Source organism: Serinus canaria, chromosome Z, assembly GCF_022539315.1.
Source record: "Serinus canaria isolate serCan28SL12 chromosome Z, serCan2020, whole genome shotgun sequence".
In the NCBI taxonomy this organism is placed as follows: domain Eukaryota; kingdom Metazoa; phylum Chordata; class Aves; order Passeriformes; family Fringillidae; genus Serinus; species Serinus canaria.
The window spans coordinates 13,396,815-13,414,905 of record NC_066343.1 but is presented as its reverse complement, the minus strand read 5'-3'; the positions used below and the strand labels follow the sequence as shown (position 1 = coordinate 13,414,905).

The window sequence follows — 18,091 nt, the reverse complement described above, 5'->3', positions numbered from 1 at the left end:
TTGAACCAAAGGAGTATATAAAAATGAATCAGACTCATCAGCTTGTGTCCAGTATATTTCTGATCATTGTCTTTCATTTTTATAACCACAGAACCCCCTTCACCTGCAGATGAGCTTAGAAAACTCACTGAGTTCTGATGCTGATGTCACTTTCTCTATCCTCGCGATGAACAACTGGTACAACTTCAGCCTGATGCTGTGCCAGGAGGAGTGGAACATCACAGATTTTCTCTTCCTCACACAACAGAGCTCCAAGTTCCACCTGGGGTCCATTATAAACATCACAGCAAACCTCACTTCAACCAGTGACCTTCTGAACTACTTGCAGTTTTACCTGGAGAGCATCAAAGACACGACGTCGACCATGGTGATGTTTGGGTGTGACATGGAGAAAACGCGGAGGATTTTTGAGATAACCACCCAGTTTGGTGTGATGCCTCCAGAGCTGCACTGGATTATTGGGGATTCACAGAATGTGGAAGAGCTGAGGACAGAAGGCTTGCCCCTCGGTCTCATCGCTCACGGCAAAACAACTCAGTCGGTCTTCGAGCACTACGTGCAGGATGCCATGGAGCTGGTGGCCAGGGCTGTGGCAGCAGCCACCATGATCCAGCCTGAGCTGGCTCTTATTCCAAGTACAATGAACTGCATGGACACAGAAGAGAGGAATATCACTTCAGGCCAGTACTTGTCAAAGTAAGTTTTGCCCTTTTTTCCCCCTTAGGTAATATTTGCTGTACTGCAAGAAAAATAATTTTCTTCTCCCTCCCACCATTCTCTGTGGGTTAGCTATCATGCTGCTCACCCTCCCTCACAAACACATTTGTTTCAGTATTTTCTCCTGCTTCTTTACTTCTGGGCAGATAATGAAATTTTAACTTTGCCACAGTGGGAGAGAAGTCAGAACTTCAAGATTCTGGTAGAAGAAGACACTGTTCCACAGAAGTAGAGATCACATAGTAAACACAGGCTAGGTTACAGACTGTGCTCTTGTATTTATATTTATTTATGTAAGGTGGGCTACTGTCAAATTCTCTGAGATTTGAGTGTACAAAGCACAGAATATTTGCACTGTCTAAGCCCTCATAAGGCAACATAAAGATGTGTAGTAGCCCTTGATAGTATGCTTCCGTGGAAAAGACAGGAAAAAGATGCACCTTCATCTCCTCAGAGAGTTTCTTCTGGTGAGAGCACTCAAAAGTACAAAGTGCTGTCTCTGCAGCATGTCACTATGTAGAAGCTATTCCCAAAAACTACTTGTGTGTTCCTGTTTACAGTTTTAACATATGAGTGGAAAACTTGCATGGTTCTTCTCAAAAACAAGCAAAAATGTCTTGGCTAACTACATTAATTCATCACTTAATCTACATCCAGCAGCTGTGGCATGTTTTACCCCATTACATCTAGTTTTCAACTTAAAGATTTTTTTTTTGACAGAGTTAAAAAGAGTTAAAAGTTCTTGAGGCTTTTTTTGAAAAACAATTTTTTCTTGGATATGTCTGCACAATAATGAATACATTAACAGCACTGCTCAAAACACAACCATTTGAGACCCAACATTTCCTTAGTCCCCCTGTCCATTCAGAGTCAAAAACTCTCTGTTTCCAAAGAGTGGAAGAGGGCTTGGGAAATAAACACTCTCAATACCCCAGTGACTTGTGATGTTTATTTTGCCACATTATTCTGGATATTTTAACTGAGAAGTAAAAGTCAGCAGGAGCCTTCTTAGAGTAACAAGAGGACAGCAGTTATATGAATAGGGTTTTTGAGGCTTGAGGAAGAGATTAAAAAAAGGAAAACAAAAATAAAACACCTGTATTCATGAAAAATAATTCATCATTGATGCTTTCTACAGAGAGCCATTAGCTTTTGTTATATTTTGAAGACAATATGCAATTTCACATCTGTGAAATTTCCTTTCATATTGGTAAAGGTATTGTGGAAGTGAAAGAAAGAATTGTATGCTTAAGCTTGTTTTTTTTTTTCCTATACATTTGCTTGTGAACACTATTAAAGGGAAAATAACAGGTTAGAGAAACCCTTGTCCTAAATCAGTGCAGCTGTTTTTGCAGAGTTTGAGCAAGACAGGTACCTGACGGCCAGAGCTGATGTGTTTGCGTCAGCAGCACAACTATTAACTCTGAGTGCTGCCATTAATTTCTCAGGCGTGACATGCTGATGAGTGGCTTCACTGTGACCAACCTGGCCCCTCTCACCTGGTGTTTTTAGGCATTTCTAGCCCTCAAAGAGTGAAAATTTTGTCTGGTGCTTAACTGCTTTTTACTAATGAGTGCATTTTTCTGTCTGAATGAACCCATGTGTCTCTGTGGGAAGCCTTGTAGCTGCCATGCATGGGGATGGAGAAGGGGATGAGGGAGAAGAAGCCTCGCCTCTCTGCAAAGGGTGGATGAGCAGCAGCCCCACTCTCTGGCACAGCCGGAGCTGCTTCTGCCAGCACTGATCTCATACCTTGGCTATGCAGACATTTAAGTGAACCCAGGAGCAGAATAATGAGCTAGTGCATGGCAAAGCTTGCTTGTGTCTGCATGGATAGGGGTATGGATGTACAACCCCCTGAAGATTTTACTTGTAAGTCACTGTCCATTATTCCTCTTACAATGAGATTGATTCCCTCATCTATTCTTGCCTGCTCACAGGAGCATCCTTGTTGATGGAGTAAGGCATTAAAATTTCAAAGCCTCATCTGGTCTTACATCTTTAATTGGTCTTGCAGCTTTAACTCAGCTTCTTGGTTAATTTCATCAACCTGCTATTTCATAGATCCATAATATCACAGAATGGTTTGGGTTAGAAGGGACCTTAAACATCACAGCATTCTACCCCCTCCTATGGGTAGGGACACCTTCCACTATCCCAGGTTGCTCCCAGCCCTGTCCAACCTGGTCTTGAGTACCTCCAGGGATGGGGCGCCACAGTTCCTCTGGACAACCTGTGCCATGGCCTCCCCACCCTCACAGGGAACACCTTATTCCCAATATCCCATCTAACCCTGCCCTCTAGCCGTTTGTAGCCATTTCCTCTTGTCCTATCAGTAAGAAGTCTCTCCAGCTTTGTTAGAGTCCCTTTAGGGACTACAAGGCTACTAAAGTTCTCCCCAGAACCTTCTCTTTTTCCCTGCCAATTCTAGTTCTTGTCTCCATTAAGCTTCCCAAAAAGAGAGGTGGAATGACACAATGTCATTGTTTGAGCCTGGTGCAATGCCAGTGCCCCTATAAGAATACCTCTTTCCCTGGTATCTACTGTAAGATGTGATCAGAGACAGAGCAGAGCAGGCTCCAACTTAAGGTTGAGAGAAAAAAAAACTTTATTAACCTAAAACTACAAGGAAAAACACAAAGAACACAGGATGAAAACCTTCCAAATTTCTTCTTCCTCCCCCCCACCAAATCTTCTAATTCTGTTACCACCCTTTAAATCATAGCTCTCAGTCCATCACCACCCTTTAGTTAATCAGTTCTCAATTCCTCGAGAAGAGAGGAGTCCCTCTTGCACCACAGACTTCCCCAGGAAACAGTCGAAACTTCTCGTGTTTCTGTGTCACGTGTGGCACCGCCCGGAGAACATTTTGCCATTGTGACTTCTTCCTTCCATGTCCAGTGCTCTCACCACTGCACATGGATCAGAGCTGCTCCTAGGGTTTTTCCCTTTGAGGATGCTTTGTCCAGTTCCAAAAAGAGCACAGTCCCTCTCCTTTTGGGACACTTGTCCCCCCCAAATTTCACCCCCTGGGGCCGAGGGGGTCTCTTGAACAGAGATCATCTTCCTCTTCTTCGAAGACGGAGGGCACCACCACCACCCTCCTCACCCATCGTCTCTGTTCACACTCCTCCACATCACCGCACTCTCCTGGCTCCGAGCCATCGCCTCCCCCTAAATGCAGTCTCTGTGTCACAGGAACACAAGTGGTTCTGCTGTGGTTATACAAGAAAAGTCCAGCCCAAAGCCACTCCATCACCTCCTCCCACCTAGGATTCTTCTCAACATCCTCTCAATCTCATCAACTTCAGGAGGAATCAGCATTTCCAAGGTTTCCATCCTCCCCAGAAGGGTTAAAAGTCCCAGGCTCTGCCGGTTTGCTTCATGAACTCCCACGCCTGGCTGCCCTGCTGGGCATCCCCCCCTTCTCCTTCACAGGCAGCTGGCTCTGGCTCTCTCTGTCTCCCTCCGGGCCGGGGGGTAGGAGAGGGGGGAGGGGGGCAATGGGGAATGGCTGCAGGCCTGGCCTACCTCCCCCCGGCCGCATGGCTCCCCTCCCCCCCCCCCCACCCCGCCCAGCTCGGAGCCAGGCAGGGGAAGGTCCAATCTCTTCCAAAACCGGGACCCAAAAGGAAATTCCCCCGGGAGTTCACAGCTTTTAACCCCCTGTATTCTCAGAGGCGTATCCATGCCCTCAGTGGACAAACCAGGTGCCAATATTAAAATCTGAACACCGATTGGCGTGACCACACCATCACAAAAAAACTTCATTTCGTCTCAAACCACGACACCCAACTATCAAGCTTGAGAGAAAATAATTTCATTAAGTCATTCTTAAATATACTACAAAGATACTGCTACTGGAGAGTGATAGTACTGCTAAGGGTCTAAGGAGTAGTTGTTGTAACAAAGCACATGAGAAACAAAGCTGAAATGAGCAAATGACATGCTTTGGACTCATTGTTCAAACTGAAGTGACTCTGATAAAGCTTTGATGCAGTTATCATAGACTCTCAGTGTGAACATCAGCTCCCATGTATTTACACAGCATCAAGAAAATTCATTCAGCTGTCAGACTTGAGGATCTGGCCCTTCACCTTCTGAAATTTGTGCAGACTGTCTTTCCATACAGATCTGTCAGTAGCCCTTCTGAAACAGTACTGCTCAGATACTGCCAGCGTGTCTGTGCAGTACCCAGCACTTGTAATTCCCAGAGATTCACACTAGAGATTTCTAGCTTAAGAAGTGTAGTCAGAGCTTCTTACTTGTTTCCTGAAGTTATTGAGTAAAGGAGTTTTCACTTGAAGTTGCTGGCACGAGTTTCACTGGTGCTGCTCGCAGTGCATGCAAATGCTCAGCAGCCGCAGCTGCTTGCGTATAAAACAAAGTGCTGTTAAAATGCTTCTCCAGCTTGGTTCCCATCATCTATTTTGATTCCTGTTCTGTCACTACAAAAAAATACAGAACATGCAAATCAGCTGCAAAGGTAAGCCACTATGAGGTGGTGAAGCTGTACGTTCAAATGCTGCTAAATCTCTCTCAGGTACCTGCTCCTAACAGAGCCACAGGACAGTCCGGAGGGCTGGTTCTTCCCTCCTGGGGGTGCTCACTTCTACTGCACGGGTCAGGGAACAGCAAATTCCAGTGGTCTCCTTCCACCTTCAGAAAATTATTGTAAGGCATTGTTCCGTGGCTCCAGTTACTCCCAAAGCACCTGCTCTGCAGCATTCTCATGCCCAGGTCAAGCTGTATTAGCAACACGGGGCCAAATCCACGAGAACTTTGCAAGCTTATTCCACCTGAGGACTTGTGTCCCTCCGTTTTTGGCATTTTTGTGCACATCTCCTAAAAAAATTTTGCGCACATCTCCTAAAAAAATTTTCACGCAGGTCCATCTACACACATGGAATGATTTTACTGTTGTCACAGTGATGGCTTCTGCCTGTATGCCCAGCAAGGCTTGTAAAGAAGTTGCACAATTTTTTACAGAGACTGAGGGAGATAAAAGTAAGAGAGAGATAAAAACCAAACAAGTTTATGGGCACATAAACCTTCCTTTAGTGCTAAAGATTGCCTGCTCCCATAAACTTTGTCTTGATAGTGTTTACATACACAAGCAGGGAAGTTATACCATCAGGTAGGAAGCATGGATTAGGAGCGAAGGAGTGGGCAAACAGTGGCAGATATCACTGATTACTGGAGCTATGGTGTTCTTTAACACTGGACTAAATAGTAAAGGATTTAAAACATGAAAACTGCATTTATAGTTTATATACATTTATATTTATAAACACCTTGTCTGAGTTTTTAGGCGTGATTTCCAGACCCAAGCTAGCACATGTAGAGATCATCTGCTTTTGAGAGTATTGTCTGTGTCATCTTTCTCCAAACTCAACCTACTCAGAGGAGACTGAACAAGAACAAGAACTGTGAAGCTGCCTTAGAGAAGGCTATCACAGACACAACCACACTCAAAACTAAAGCATTTACTTTCATAAACTTACCTTTGCAAAGGGCTAAAATATATATGACCTTGAGACTTAAACAGTGCAGAGTTTTAACTGCTGAAACCCCATCAAAAATCATCAAAAGTCATCAAAACAAAGTGTAGAGACCGGACAGAAGTATGGATGTACACACACTTGCAATTGATTTATTGTTTTCAAATCAATTGAGGGTTATTTTTTATCCTCTGTAAGTATTGATAAACAGTTAACTCTATTTTAAAGTTTATGTCTTCCTTATTGAGGCTGGAATGACAGGCTTTATACTTCTTCCAACACTTACTTTCATCCAATTCTCAGGATTAATGTGAAGTGCTATGTTCTGCTAAGACAGCTGAGTAGTCTGTCTTCTGAATGCCTCTTACTGAAAAAATTTGCACGTGACTTGCCTTGCACCATATTAGCAATAATTTAACTCGGTTGTTTTTAATGGAACCAGTGTTTTAAGGCTTGTGCAGCCCCTGCCAAATGCATAGCAGCTCCTCTGTTAGCAGCGTGCAGTTCAGCTAGTCATGGTGCTCACACTGAAAGGGATTTTCTGCCTCAAACACTTAATTCCTACTGAGTTCTCAGCTCCTTTATCCATGTCATTTTTAGCCTCTTTGATGATGGCTTGCCAGAAGCTGAATTCAAGAGGCACAGAGGACAACTACTAGCAAACACTGCCTTCCAATGCAAAGGAAATGCGCGACTTTATTGTCAGCGTCTGGAATAGTAAAAGCCGGGAATTCTCAATGCTTTTGCAGTGCAAAACCAGCACACTTCATGAGTTCTGCTTCAATGGCAGCACTGCACTTTTAAGAACATTACTTTTGCACATTTTTTTAAAAAACTGCTTTTTCAGTTTTTTTTTTTTTTCTAAGAATTAAGACTGACTGTCCTAGAGCAACCATCTTTCACTTTCTTCCCTTACTTTATTCTGAAGTGTCTAACAGTGATTTACCAATGCCAAATTTGCATTTTTGAATCCAGATTGGTTCACTTGAGAGTGCTTGAAAGCTGTTGACAGCACTTCAGTAGCCCCTCTTATGTAAGCTAGATCTTACTGAGATTACAGCATTTTTCTTGGAAGGACATTTCATACATAATTTCCACTCTTCCATTTTCATATGTATTTTTATCTAGGAAAGTGACAGCAGATCTGGTGAGTTCAGCTTAGAACTAACCTGTGTTTCATCAGTTTGTGAGGCAGAGGTAACTGAAAAAATTACTGTTCATGTACTCATTTTTTCTAGTAAGTAAAAAAATACATCTCTCCTGAGGGGTTTTCGTTTGCATTAGATACGTAGGGGAGCATCCCCATATAATTTAGCCATAAATTATGTGGCTGGTTCATTGTACCATAGAATCTACGTTCTATTAATGGTCCAGGTGTTCAGCAACATCCCCATCTACTCTCTTCAACCTAAATTCATGGTTCTGCTTCTGATTCCCCTGCTTTCTCTCTCCAACAGGTTTTTAGCCAACACAACTTTTGATGGTCTCAGTGGCCACATTAAGGTGAAGGGCTCATCCATTGTCAGTTCAGAAAATAATTTCTTCATCTGGAATCTGCAGCATGACCCTGTTGGAAACCCGATGTGGACGCGCCTGGGGAGCTGGCAAGAAGGGAAGATCATCATGGACTATGGCATATGGCCAGAACAGGCACAGAGACATAAAAGCCACATGCAACACCCTGCCCGGCTGCACCTGAGGGTGGTGACTCTGATTGAGCATCCCTTTGTCTTCACAAGGGATGTAGATGATGAAGGTCTTTGCCCAGCAGGGCAGCTGTGCCTGGACCCGCTGACCAATGATTCAGGTGTGCTGGACAACCTGTTTGAAACCCTCCAAGGGGGCAATGACACCGTGCCCAATGAGCTGAAGAAGTGCTGCTATGGCTACTGCATCGACCTGCTGGAGAAGCTGGCTGAAGATATGAATTTTGATTTTGACTTGTACATTGTCGGGGATGGAAAATACGGTGCCTGGAAGAATGGACACTGGACTGGGCTGGTGGGAGACCTCCTTGCTGGTACAGCTCACATGGCAGTGACATCATTCAGCATCAACACTGCCCGAAGCCAAGTGATTGATTTCACCAGCCCTTTCTTTTCAACCAGCTTGGGGATTTTGGTGAGGACCAAAGACACTGCAGCTCCCATTGGAGCCTTTATGTGGCCACTTCACTGGACTATGTGGCTGGGGATATTTGTTGCTCTTCACATCACAGCTGTATTCCTCACCTTGTATGAGTGGAAAAGTCCTTTTGGAATGACCCCTAGGGGAAGGAACAGGAACAAAGTGTTCTCCTTCTCCTCTGCCCTCAATGTCTGCTACGCGATCCTCTTTGGAAGAACGGCTGCCATCAAACCGCCAAAGTGCTGGACTGGAAGGTTTTTAATGAATCTCTGGGCTATTTTCTGCCTGTTTTGCCTGTCGACATACACAGCCAACCTAGCTGCTGTCATGGTGGGAGAGAAGATCTATGAGGAACTCTCTGGAATACACGACCCAAAGGTAAAGCATGTCTGTTGTTATTGACTCAGAATTCACTGCTGCATAATTAATTGTTTCTAACAAAATGAGAAAGTAATCTTTGTGGAAAAGTGTGGTTGCAATTACTTACAACCTGGTGGCATTTCAGGAGGAAAATTCAGTGAGATAGGACCCTTAAACACCCATAAGAGTGTAGGGGGAAGGATTTAAAAGGTTGAAGGTGAGGAGAAAGGTGAAGTATTCTGGTACTGTCCACTGCAGAGAAGAATAGTGGGTTCGACATGCAGATTAAGGATTTGAGTTCAGTTCCAAGTTTCCTTTGATTAGACATGTTTAAATCAGTTGGATGACTCAGGCCATCATGAGGTCTACTCAAACAAAACAACTGCACAGAACGAGATGAAACCATTGATCCTCTCTAGGTAGGATTTTTCAGATATTTCACTGGTCACAGTGCTGCTGGCAAAGGCAGTGCCGGCAAAATTCCCCATGAATGCTAAATGAAATGTAGCAAAACTGAAATATTTTGAGAAATCCTGCCTTGTGCTTCAAAACAGTGGAATTCACTTTACAAGTAGTCAGGCATTTGATTTGCAGTACAGTTTCTGCTGGGGAGCCATCATGGGAGGAGATGAGCATGTTGTAGATAACCCATCTGCAAAGAGCTTGGACTCGCCAGAACTTCCTCCACCTGCTCTCTCCCCCTTCCCAAGAGGTCTTCAGTTGGAATTTTAGTCCAGTCCTTTTCTAAGACTATTCTTAATTTATTTGTCACTAAGTAGTGATCAGGAAAACAAGGGGCAGAATGGCTTTTAGAGAGAATAGATGGCTGCAGGTGACACCAGATCTTCCCCTGCACTTGACAGCCACTCCAGGGGAGATGATGACAGCAGCAGATTTCCCTTGCTCATGTGGCACTTTCTGCAGTGAAGGTGTGATTGTATTACCCACAGTTTTGTACTTGTGACCTAACTGCTGGTACAGAAACCATCCACCATGTGTTTGTCTCTCCAGGGACTGAACTGATAGATTGTTCCACTATAAAAAAGTAACTTTAATAACATAAGAACAGGGCATACATCTTGCTTTTGTAAACTGTGTGAATAAATGGTACATATGCCCCTCCAGACAGCAAAGGCCAGGCTCCATCTGTTCCATTAGTGAAACCTCTCAGTCAGGCTGATGACCAGACAGTTTCAACTGTGCAAGTGCAGAGCCTGACTCACTCCTTGCAATGTAAACTAGATGGTTTCTACCAAATATGTTATAAACAAAGAACAACAGTTTTGTGGCTGACCCAAGGCGCTCTAAAATTGATTTGTGGCTTAAAGCAAATTGCTTCTAATAATCTGCCATTCCCTTCCCAACAAAAAATATCATAAATATTGCATTAATATCTTCATCAATATAAGACATAGAAGTCCATTATATATGACTTCCTCAAAGCATTCTGAAGAAGCAGATGAGAGCTTTCAGCTGAATTTCCCCAGCTCCGGGGATATCTCTGTTACACTGTTGTGTGAAGCCACAATGTTGGTTTGAAAATGAGGTTAGCCTTCTGCTCTTTGCATGGGCATCTCCTCATCCATCAAATCAAATTGCATCAGATTAGATCCTATTTTTCAGCATTACTGCTGCGATGACCTGCGGTGTTTTTAAAACAGGTGTTGGGAAATTCCTGCAGCTCCAAGGAAAATTAAATTATTCTAAAGCTGTGCTGTTGAAGCTTAGTGCAGAACATTGAAGCATGTCAGGTGCTGCAGACACAGATCTTGGTCCAGAACAGAAGCACCAATGACTCCTGGTTAGCAGCCTCAGTGATTCCATTACGTCAGCGGGATTACTAGCCTTTCCTAGAAAAGCACTTCCCTGCTTTATGGAATAAATCTAAGCCTCTGAGTAGTTACCAGCTCCCTTTTTTAGGAAAAAGACAACACAGATTTTAGGAAAGAAGATTGCCTGCCATTACATGAGCTGCAGAGTAGTTTTGTGTGTGTCATTCATGCATTTGCCTCCAAAGTCTTAGTCTGAAAGAGTAGTTGTAATAGAAAGTGCTGGTTTAACCTTGCTCACACAAGAGCCTGAGCTATGGCTATTCAAAGTTCTCTCTAAGAGTTGAAGCTTAGGTTTAGGAAATATTTGGGCCACAGCAGTCACACATTTATTTACAGGCACCTCTTTAGTTAGCTACTTAAAGCATTTTTTATGTGACTAAAAGATGTTATGCTTGGGTTTTTCTTCCCAGATATGTTTACCTCTCTCTTTTTAGTGGCGGAGACTCATTTCAAAAAGAAGGCAGCAGGAGGGAGTAATAACCTTTGTAATTTAAATATACTTCTAAACATCCTTCTGTGCTTTCAGTATGCATGTGCCCTTTGTACTGTGCTTTTGAAATTTATTTAAGAAACAAAGCCCAAAATAGAGGAGCAGCTTTCTCGAGGTGATGTAAGACATGTAATTTCTTCAGGCTGTCAGCCATAAATGGCAAATCCCATCTAAGGTTGTGAACAGTCAGGAAGGACAGAATTAGAGCTATCTCAGTCGGACCTTTAAATGCACTAATGATATAGAAGAGAATATAGAAATATCATCAAGCTGCTGAAAGGAGGAGCAGCCAGCGAGACAGGAACCAGAGCAGAAGGAAAGCAGTGTGAGGAATGAGAATTAATTTACTGGAATATGTCTTGAATTTTGGAAACTTGCCATGTTTTTTTTGAGTAAGAATCTTAACCAGGCCAGGTCACTAAAGCTAAGTCCTGCAGTGTCCATCAAAGGTGGCTGCCCCCTTTCCTAGGAGGTACAACAGGAGCCAATAGATTGTAGAGATCTTAAAGCAATGTCCTGCCACCTTAAAATCTAATTCTTCTAAGAAAGTGGGCAGGCTTGGGCCAGAGCTGCCCCCTCCCCCCTCCTTTTCTAACTGTACAGTTTTAGACATCATCTCTTGCTAGTGGAAACTGGCAAACACAGCTTTTGTGTCCCCTGGAACACGGTCTGCCTCCTGTTTGAGGACAAGGAGACAGGATAGCTACAGGATAAATGTGCTGGCTGCCCAGATGGAACATGCATCCATGTCCTGAATCCCTCTTAAGAAGCTCTCTACAGCAAAGAAGTATAAAAGCTTGCCTACAGACAGAGGACATAGAAAAATAGCATTGTATTTGTATCATTTCCTCTACTTTTATCTCTTCTCTCATCTGAATCACACAGGCTCGTTTCACTTTTTCTCCTAATGTCACCTCTCAGGTTGCACAAAAATATTATATACTGTTATTCTTTGTCAGAGTGCCTGGCAGCCAGGTACTCAACCAGAGCTGAGTTCTTTCCAAGGTTCAGATATTTCTCCTCCAGGCATGCAGGCCAGGAGCCTGCCTTGGGCATGGTCTGATGACAGAATCACAGAATGGTTTGTGTTGGAAGAGACATTAAAAACCACCTGGTTCCACCCAGCTGCCATGGGCAGGGTTGCCCTCCACCAGGTTGCTCAGTTATATATATTTTACTCTTTGGTACAGCCAGGTGTACATCCTAGAAAGAAGATATTTTACTCAGCAGAACAACTCATGGCAAGGGATTCTGCAGATCCCCCACAGAGTGGAGGTTTTTTTTTAGTGGCAGAGGGACCTGAATGGCTTTTGGGTATTTCATGCAAGAACACATATTAGAGATACACCATGATGTCCTGAGTGTGTTGGGTTATTCAGGTTATCTGAGGCAAAAGAATTCTGGAATCCCATAGGGCAGAAGAAGTATTTCAAATGTGCAAAGATGGAAGCAAACAGCAGCAGAATGGAGAGGAGCTGGGCAGATTTTCCAATAAGGTAGTCCAACACCTGGACTTCCTTTCTGCAAGAAGTGTTGTTCTTTCTACAATTTAATGAGGGTTTTTTAAAAAGCTTGACAGCTTTTCTTTCACATCCTTTCTACACACTTGAGTAGCCAAGTTACTGGTTATGTTTTTACTACTCTGCATCACTTTACCTTCAAAAACACCCCTGTCAATGGCAAAGTTCCTTTCAGCATTATATTTTGACATAAAATATGGAAACTATTTAGCTTCATCTAACAAAAAAAGGGCTACTCCTTTGGGTCCCATTGCCAGCAATTTCACTGCATTGTCTCTCCTAACTTTACATGCCCTCAACAAAGAGATAAGATATTATTAATCAGTATACTCTACCTTTACAGTTATATTTTGTACAGGTAGGCTGCTGTTAAGGAACTGGCTTCAGGACAACATCACCTAAACCATTCCCTGGAATTGCCTCCCTCTCTCTGCCATTAATGATGGTGTTTCCAAAACTCACAGAAGAAAAAAAAAAGGTCCCCAAGAAATACACTGCAGACACCTACAGTCATTCTGGCAAGTTCCACCCAGCAAGTCCTTCAAACAGCCTTGGTGTGCATTTGGATTAGTCCCCAGAAATCTCTGATCTTTTCCTGGTTCAGTGCCTGAAGACTTGTTCTGATGAGGTGGCCATATTTTTATTAGAAAACTAAGCACTTGGAGTGATCCAGGCAAGGTATTTCTGAGGTTTTGTTAATCAGGAATTCCGTATGTGCAACCACCCAGATATTTGTATCTTGATATATAAAACATGAGGGTGCAAGCTCTCATTTCTGATTTATTAGCATCTCAGTTAATTTAGAGGCCTTATGGCCCTTATTATATCAGTTGAATACTTTGTGTTAATTGTATTAAAACTGTCCAGAAATAAAACTGGCAAGCAATTGCAGATAAGCTTTAGCAACACCAAATCACAGAAAAAAAAGGTCAAGCCTCTGTATAGGTGGTGCCTCATTAGAGGCATGATTCAAATACTCCTTCTTTTAATGATATTTTCCTTTAAGTTCAGCAATTTTTAGAGTGAGGCCAGAACTGTTGTGTGTTTATTGGTAAATTTTCTTCCCTAAAAAGGAATTTTTGTAGGAATTACACTAATGGAAATTACTGCTGTGGTCTTTCACTGCAGCAGCCTGAGATGAATCATTATAAGGGGCACCACTTGAACTGCTATGTGTTAAATAGATAATAAAGTATCATTTATTTAAATATGCATTAAATGCATTAAATTGTATAGCAAAAAATCAAGTTACAAACTCAGTGGAATTTAAAAAAATCTTACTGCTGTCATGGGGTTTCATATTTGTACAGGCCCACAGGGTTCTTTTTACAACTAAGAGAAGAAACTACAGAGCATGTGTTTCTGTGAAGGAAGTTACTGGGCACAGCAAGGTCATGATTCCCAGCATCACAGCCTGCTAATTAATACATGGTGCTTTTCTGAGTATTAATGAGTCAGTGAAGGATTTGAACTCAAAAGGACTTTCAGTGTCACAGAGAGGAAAGTGAAAAACTCTCAGACAAAGGCAAAATTGAGTATCCAGCTCCAGCCGGAATAAAGAATTGCAGAGCTGTCTCATACAGGAATGAAAGGCACCTGCAATTTATGGAGGTGCAATCTTGACTTCTTTAGCTTCCCCAGGCAATTTATGGTGGTGAACACTTGACTTGTTTAGCTTCCCCATCACCTCATTAAAGATTTCTTGTTAAAGTTACAGCTTGGGAGGTTCAGAATCTAACTCAGATCTGCTTCGTTCTGCTGATACCCATTCTATCAGACAATGCCTGCAGTGTTCTGCAAATCAAGTTTCCTTTCCCAATGAAACATGTCTTTATGCCTTCTTGCCAACAATTATCTTTTTGTTATCTTTGCATGTTAACCCTTACTGCTTGAGGTCTTTACCTACACATTGCCTCACTCTGTCACTGTGCCCTGGCCACTCTTCACCTCCCCTCATTGATTCAGACAAAGAATTTAGGGGTAGGCGTGGAAGAGAGGAGGTCCAGCTGTCTTCATTCCATGTGATGCAGGTTCTGAAGTCTGTTCTTTGAGCACCAGAAGGAATCAGCGTGTTTTAGCATTTTCCTACCTATGTACGTGTCAGTTTCTGATTCTCAAGCTAAATACCTAAATGTCATAACATATTTTGAAAAAAGGAAAATGAGCCCACCACCAGAAATAGCACCTGCATCATAGGCAGGGTTCAGAACCCTTGCAAGAAATAATGCAAGTGGAGAATTACAAGAAGTTACTGAAGTAAGTGGCAAAAGTAGCAGAGAACAGTGAAGGTGCACAAGCTAATCCTAACACCTGACAGATATTCAGGTGGAAGGTCTTTGTGTAGCTGACTTAGCAGCATGGAGAATGTTCATTTCTGCTCACAAAAGTCAGCCATGGTGATCTACAGAGACCAGAGTGCAAGTCTGGCTCACCCTCCTGGAGACAGAGGTCCTGCAATGATCCACTGGATAATTCAGGGATGACAACAGTCCAAGTCCTCTGGAAGAAATAGTGGTTTTCACTGAGTGCATTAAGATTTGACTGAACACCAGGTAAAGTCAAATACCAATGTCTATATTTCACCGTGCAAGGGGCCAGGGTATCCAAATATGGCCATAATTTTTCTTTTACATCACATGCTTAACATACTCTTCACTGATTCCAAGAAGGAAAATATCCCTTTCTGTTCTCATGCTGCATCTGACCATAACACAGGACCCCCTCTGATTTACCTTCATTTGATGCTCTTGACCCAAAGCAAATAGCAAACAGCGTGTTGAAGAAATGAGGGCAGTGCAGGTAGACAGTTCCACCACCTACAACTGGAAACCTCTTCATCCTGGTAACTCACAACCCCTTTACAACACAAACCCATTGTTTGTTCCTTTCCTGGAAGGCACAGAGCACTATTCCTGCCTTACAGGTTTAGGCAGAGCACTGTTTCCAGCCCCAGCACCCAGGGGACAGTTGCCACTTGGCTAGGGGGTAGGAGAACTGACCTTCAACCAGCAACAGCTGGAGCAGAAGGATTTTTTAAGAAAAAGGATTTTAAAGACAATGTTTTTGAGGATGGTAAACTGCCTACACCTAAAGTTGCTGCCACATTAGATTTCCTCCTTCAGGCCTCAGATGCTTGTAGAAATCTGTGATAGCTTTTCATCCAGAGGCTGGAGACTCAGGATGGAAGTACAAGAGGAATTCTCTAACCAGAAATCTTCTTTGGTATCTCTTTGGTAGCTTGAACTTGTTCTCAGCCACACAGCTCTTCTTCACTTGCTTTTAATTTGAAAAGGATTTCACCTGCCTGACAGTGCATTAGCCATGTTTTACAGGGAGCAAGCAGAAGAACATGCTGGATGAAGTGAGTCCATCTGGAACATCTTTACAGCTGCTTTCTGCTGAAGTGGAATTGGAAGCGGTGATCTACTGCCTTTTGGGAATTACATCCCTTCTTTTCCCTCAGTCTACCCTTTTTTTTTTTTCTTACAATATTTTACACTTTCTACCTTACAGTCCTCAGGTCTCCCAGAATAAGTCACAGCTTAGAGATACCTCTGTCTAGAAAACTCTTAGAATGCTATTAAGAAACAGGGATAAACACACCTGCAAGTTCATATTCTCCAGAGTGCTCTTCTTACAGAGCTTTCTTCACTGCCCAGCACTTGAATCATCAGGCCATCCCTCAGAAATTAACCACAGACTTGAGTCCCCAGTCTCATCCCTGAGCTGAACAGCTTTTCCAGCACACAAAGGAGGAGAGGAGATCTTACATTTAATTATCAGTGCTCACACAGGGACCGTGAGCACAAAGATTCATATTTTGAGCAGAGACCTAAGTCACAGTTTCCTTTCAGGCATTCCCTTGTTGCAGAAGAGAATAAACTGCCAGCAGTGGACTCTGCACTTGTGTCCACATTGAAGCTGCTCATTGACTTCAGTGCAGCTGTCAGGTTTTATGCCAACTAATAACCTGTCTGAGCTGGATTCAAAGTGACAGAATTTTAAGGAAATCTGTCATTATCCTGACAAGGAAAGAATGAGCTCCACCGACACTTAGCAGCAGAGAAGCGAAAGCGTGGATTCAAATGCATTCTGCAAACACCCTCTCCTGGAGGGCCTGGGAACGTCTCGGCTTCCGCAGCCTGAACACGTAGGACAGTTCTTGATCAAAACCTCCACTTCCAGAAGTTGAGCTGTGAATTTTCATCTGCTAAAATCTGAAATTCATGTGCTTCACTGTGAATAATTTTCTTTCATCTCCCTCTGCACCCCATAAATATTCACTAGTTAGTTTCACTAGTTAGTTTTCAACAACTCCTGCAGATAAGAAGGGAAAGCCCATGAATAGTTTTATACTGGTTTGTGGTTGGGACTTTTTTTTATTACTAATATTTCTTTTGTTCATTTTCCCCTGAAACTTTGCTTATCTCTTCCAATTGCTTATTTTTTTTCACTGGGCTATGGGAAATCTATTGGTGGCTTGGAAACCACCTAAATGTGTGGGTTACATAAGGTGAAGTAAAATACTATTGCTTTATGTGTAAGAGACAGAAAGGTCATTGCAAAACAGCAGATTTCTAAAACAACATCAGTCCTTTAACGAGTGCTATCCTTCTCTAGTGATAAGGAACTGAAACTGAACACATTTTTAAGATTCTGCAGCAGTTGCCTGGCAGAGATCATGCTGGCAGTTCTGCTGATACACGAGGTGCCCATTAAACACTGTGCTTGGTGTTATAACGGGTAACCAGCACTGTTGTGGAAGTGAGCTACTAAAACCTTTTGCACCATAGTTTTTCCTCAGAAGTTGTTATAAAAGTTAGGAAAGTGCTTTCAGCCATGTTTCTCATTTCTATACCCTATTTAAATTTTAAAACACCTTTATAGATTGTGGTAAAATCTAAATCCACATTAGCCCTGTCACTGAAGTGAGTGCTCACTGGCGCTGCCCTCAGCTACATGCTGGGTTGCCTTTTTCTCATTTCCAGCAAAAATAATAGTTCATGGAGTTGAATTTGGGCACTGAAGAGACCAAGAGAATGGATGATGAAATGCTTCTCGTCAGTTGAGATCATGATTAGAAATGGAGTTCCCAAAGCATTTTTCCTGCAGTCCCATCTCACAGAACAGTTCTCGGCCAGACCCAGTGAGGCAGCTGCTGCACCCCATCAATCAATTTTCTAGATTTCAGGTACATCATTGCTTGTAGAAAATAGCCACAATTTCCCTTCCCAATAGCTGCTCTGTTTAGATGTTCCTTGTCTCTTCGCAGGTCCTAGAAAGCTCCATGGGATCAGCAGGCAATATTGTTCTGCCTGCTTTTGTGGACCTGAGATCATAATTTTCTGTACCTGGGTTCTTATTGCAAAAATAAATGGCAACTGAATGGGATGTAAACCTCAAAATTATACTAAACAAAACCAGGGCATCAATGGGGGAAAAGTCCTTGAGGTAAATAATTTGGTTTTGCCAAATTGAAAAGTCATACAAAAGCCAGAACCTGCTAGAAAGACCTTAAAACCCCGCAGTCCCACAGCCTTGAGT

At 42.8% G+C, this 18,091-nt stretch overlaps 1 protein-coding gene across 1 annotated transcript in view; it reads left to right on the top strand.

The window, feature by feature from the left end:
- Positions 1-18,091, top strand: part of GRIN3A (glutamate ionotropic receptor NMDA type subunit 3A) — a 384,347-nt gene that overhangs the window by 24,954 nt on the left and 341,302 nt on the right. Inside the window, exons 2-3 of the mRNA XM_050987067.1 lie at positions 92-696; positions 7,676-8,723. Coding sequence (XP_050843024.1) covers positions 92-696; positions 7,676-8,723 — 1,653 coding nt within the window. The remainder of the gene's footprint in view (positions 1-91; positions 697-7,675; positions 8,724-18,091) is intronic.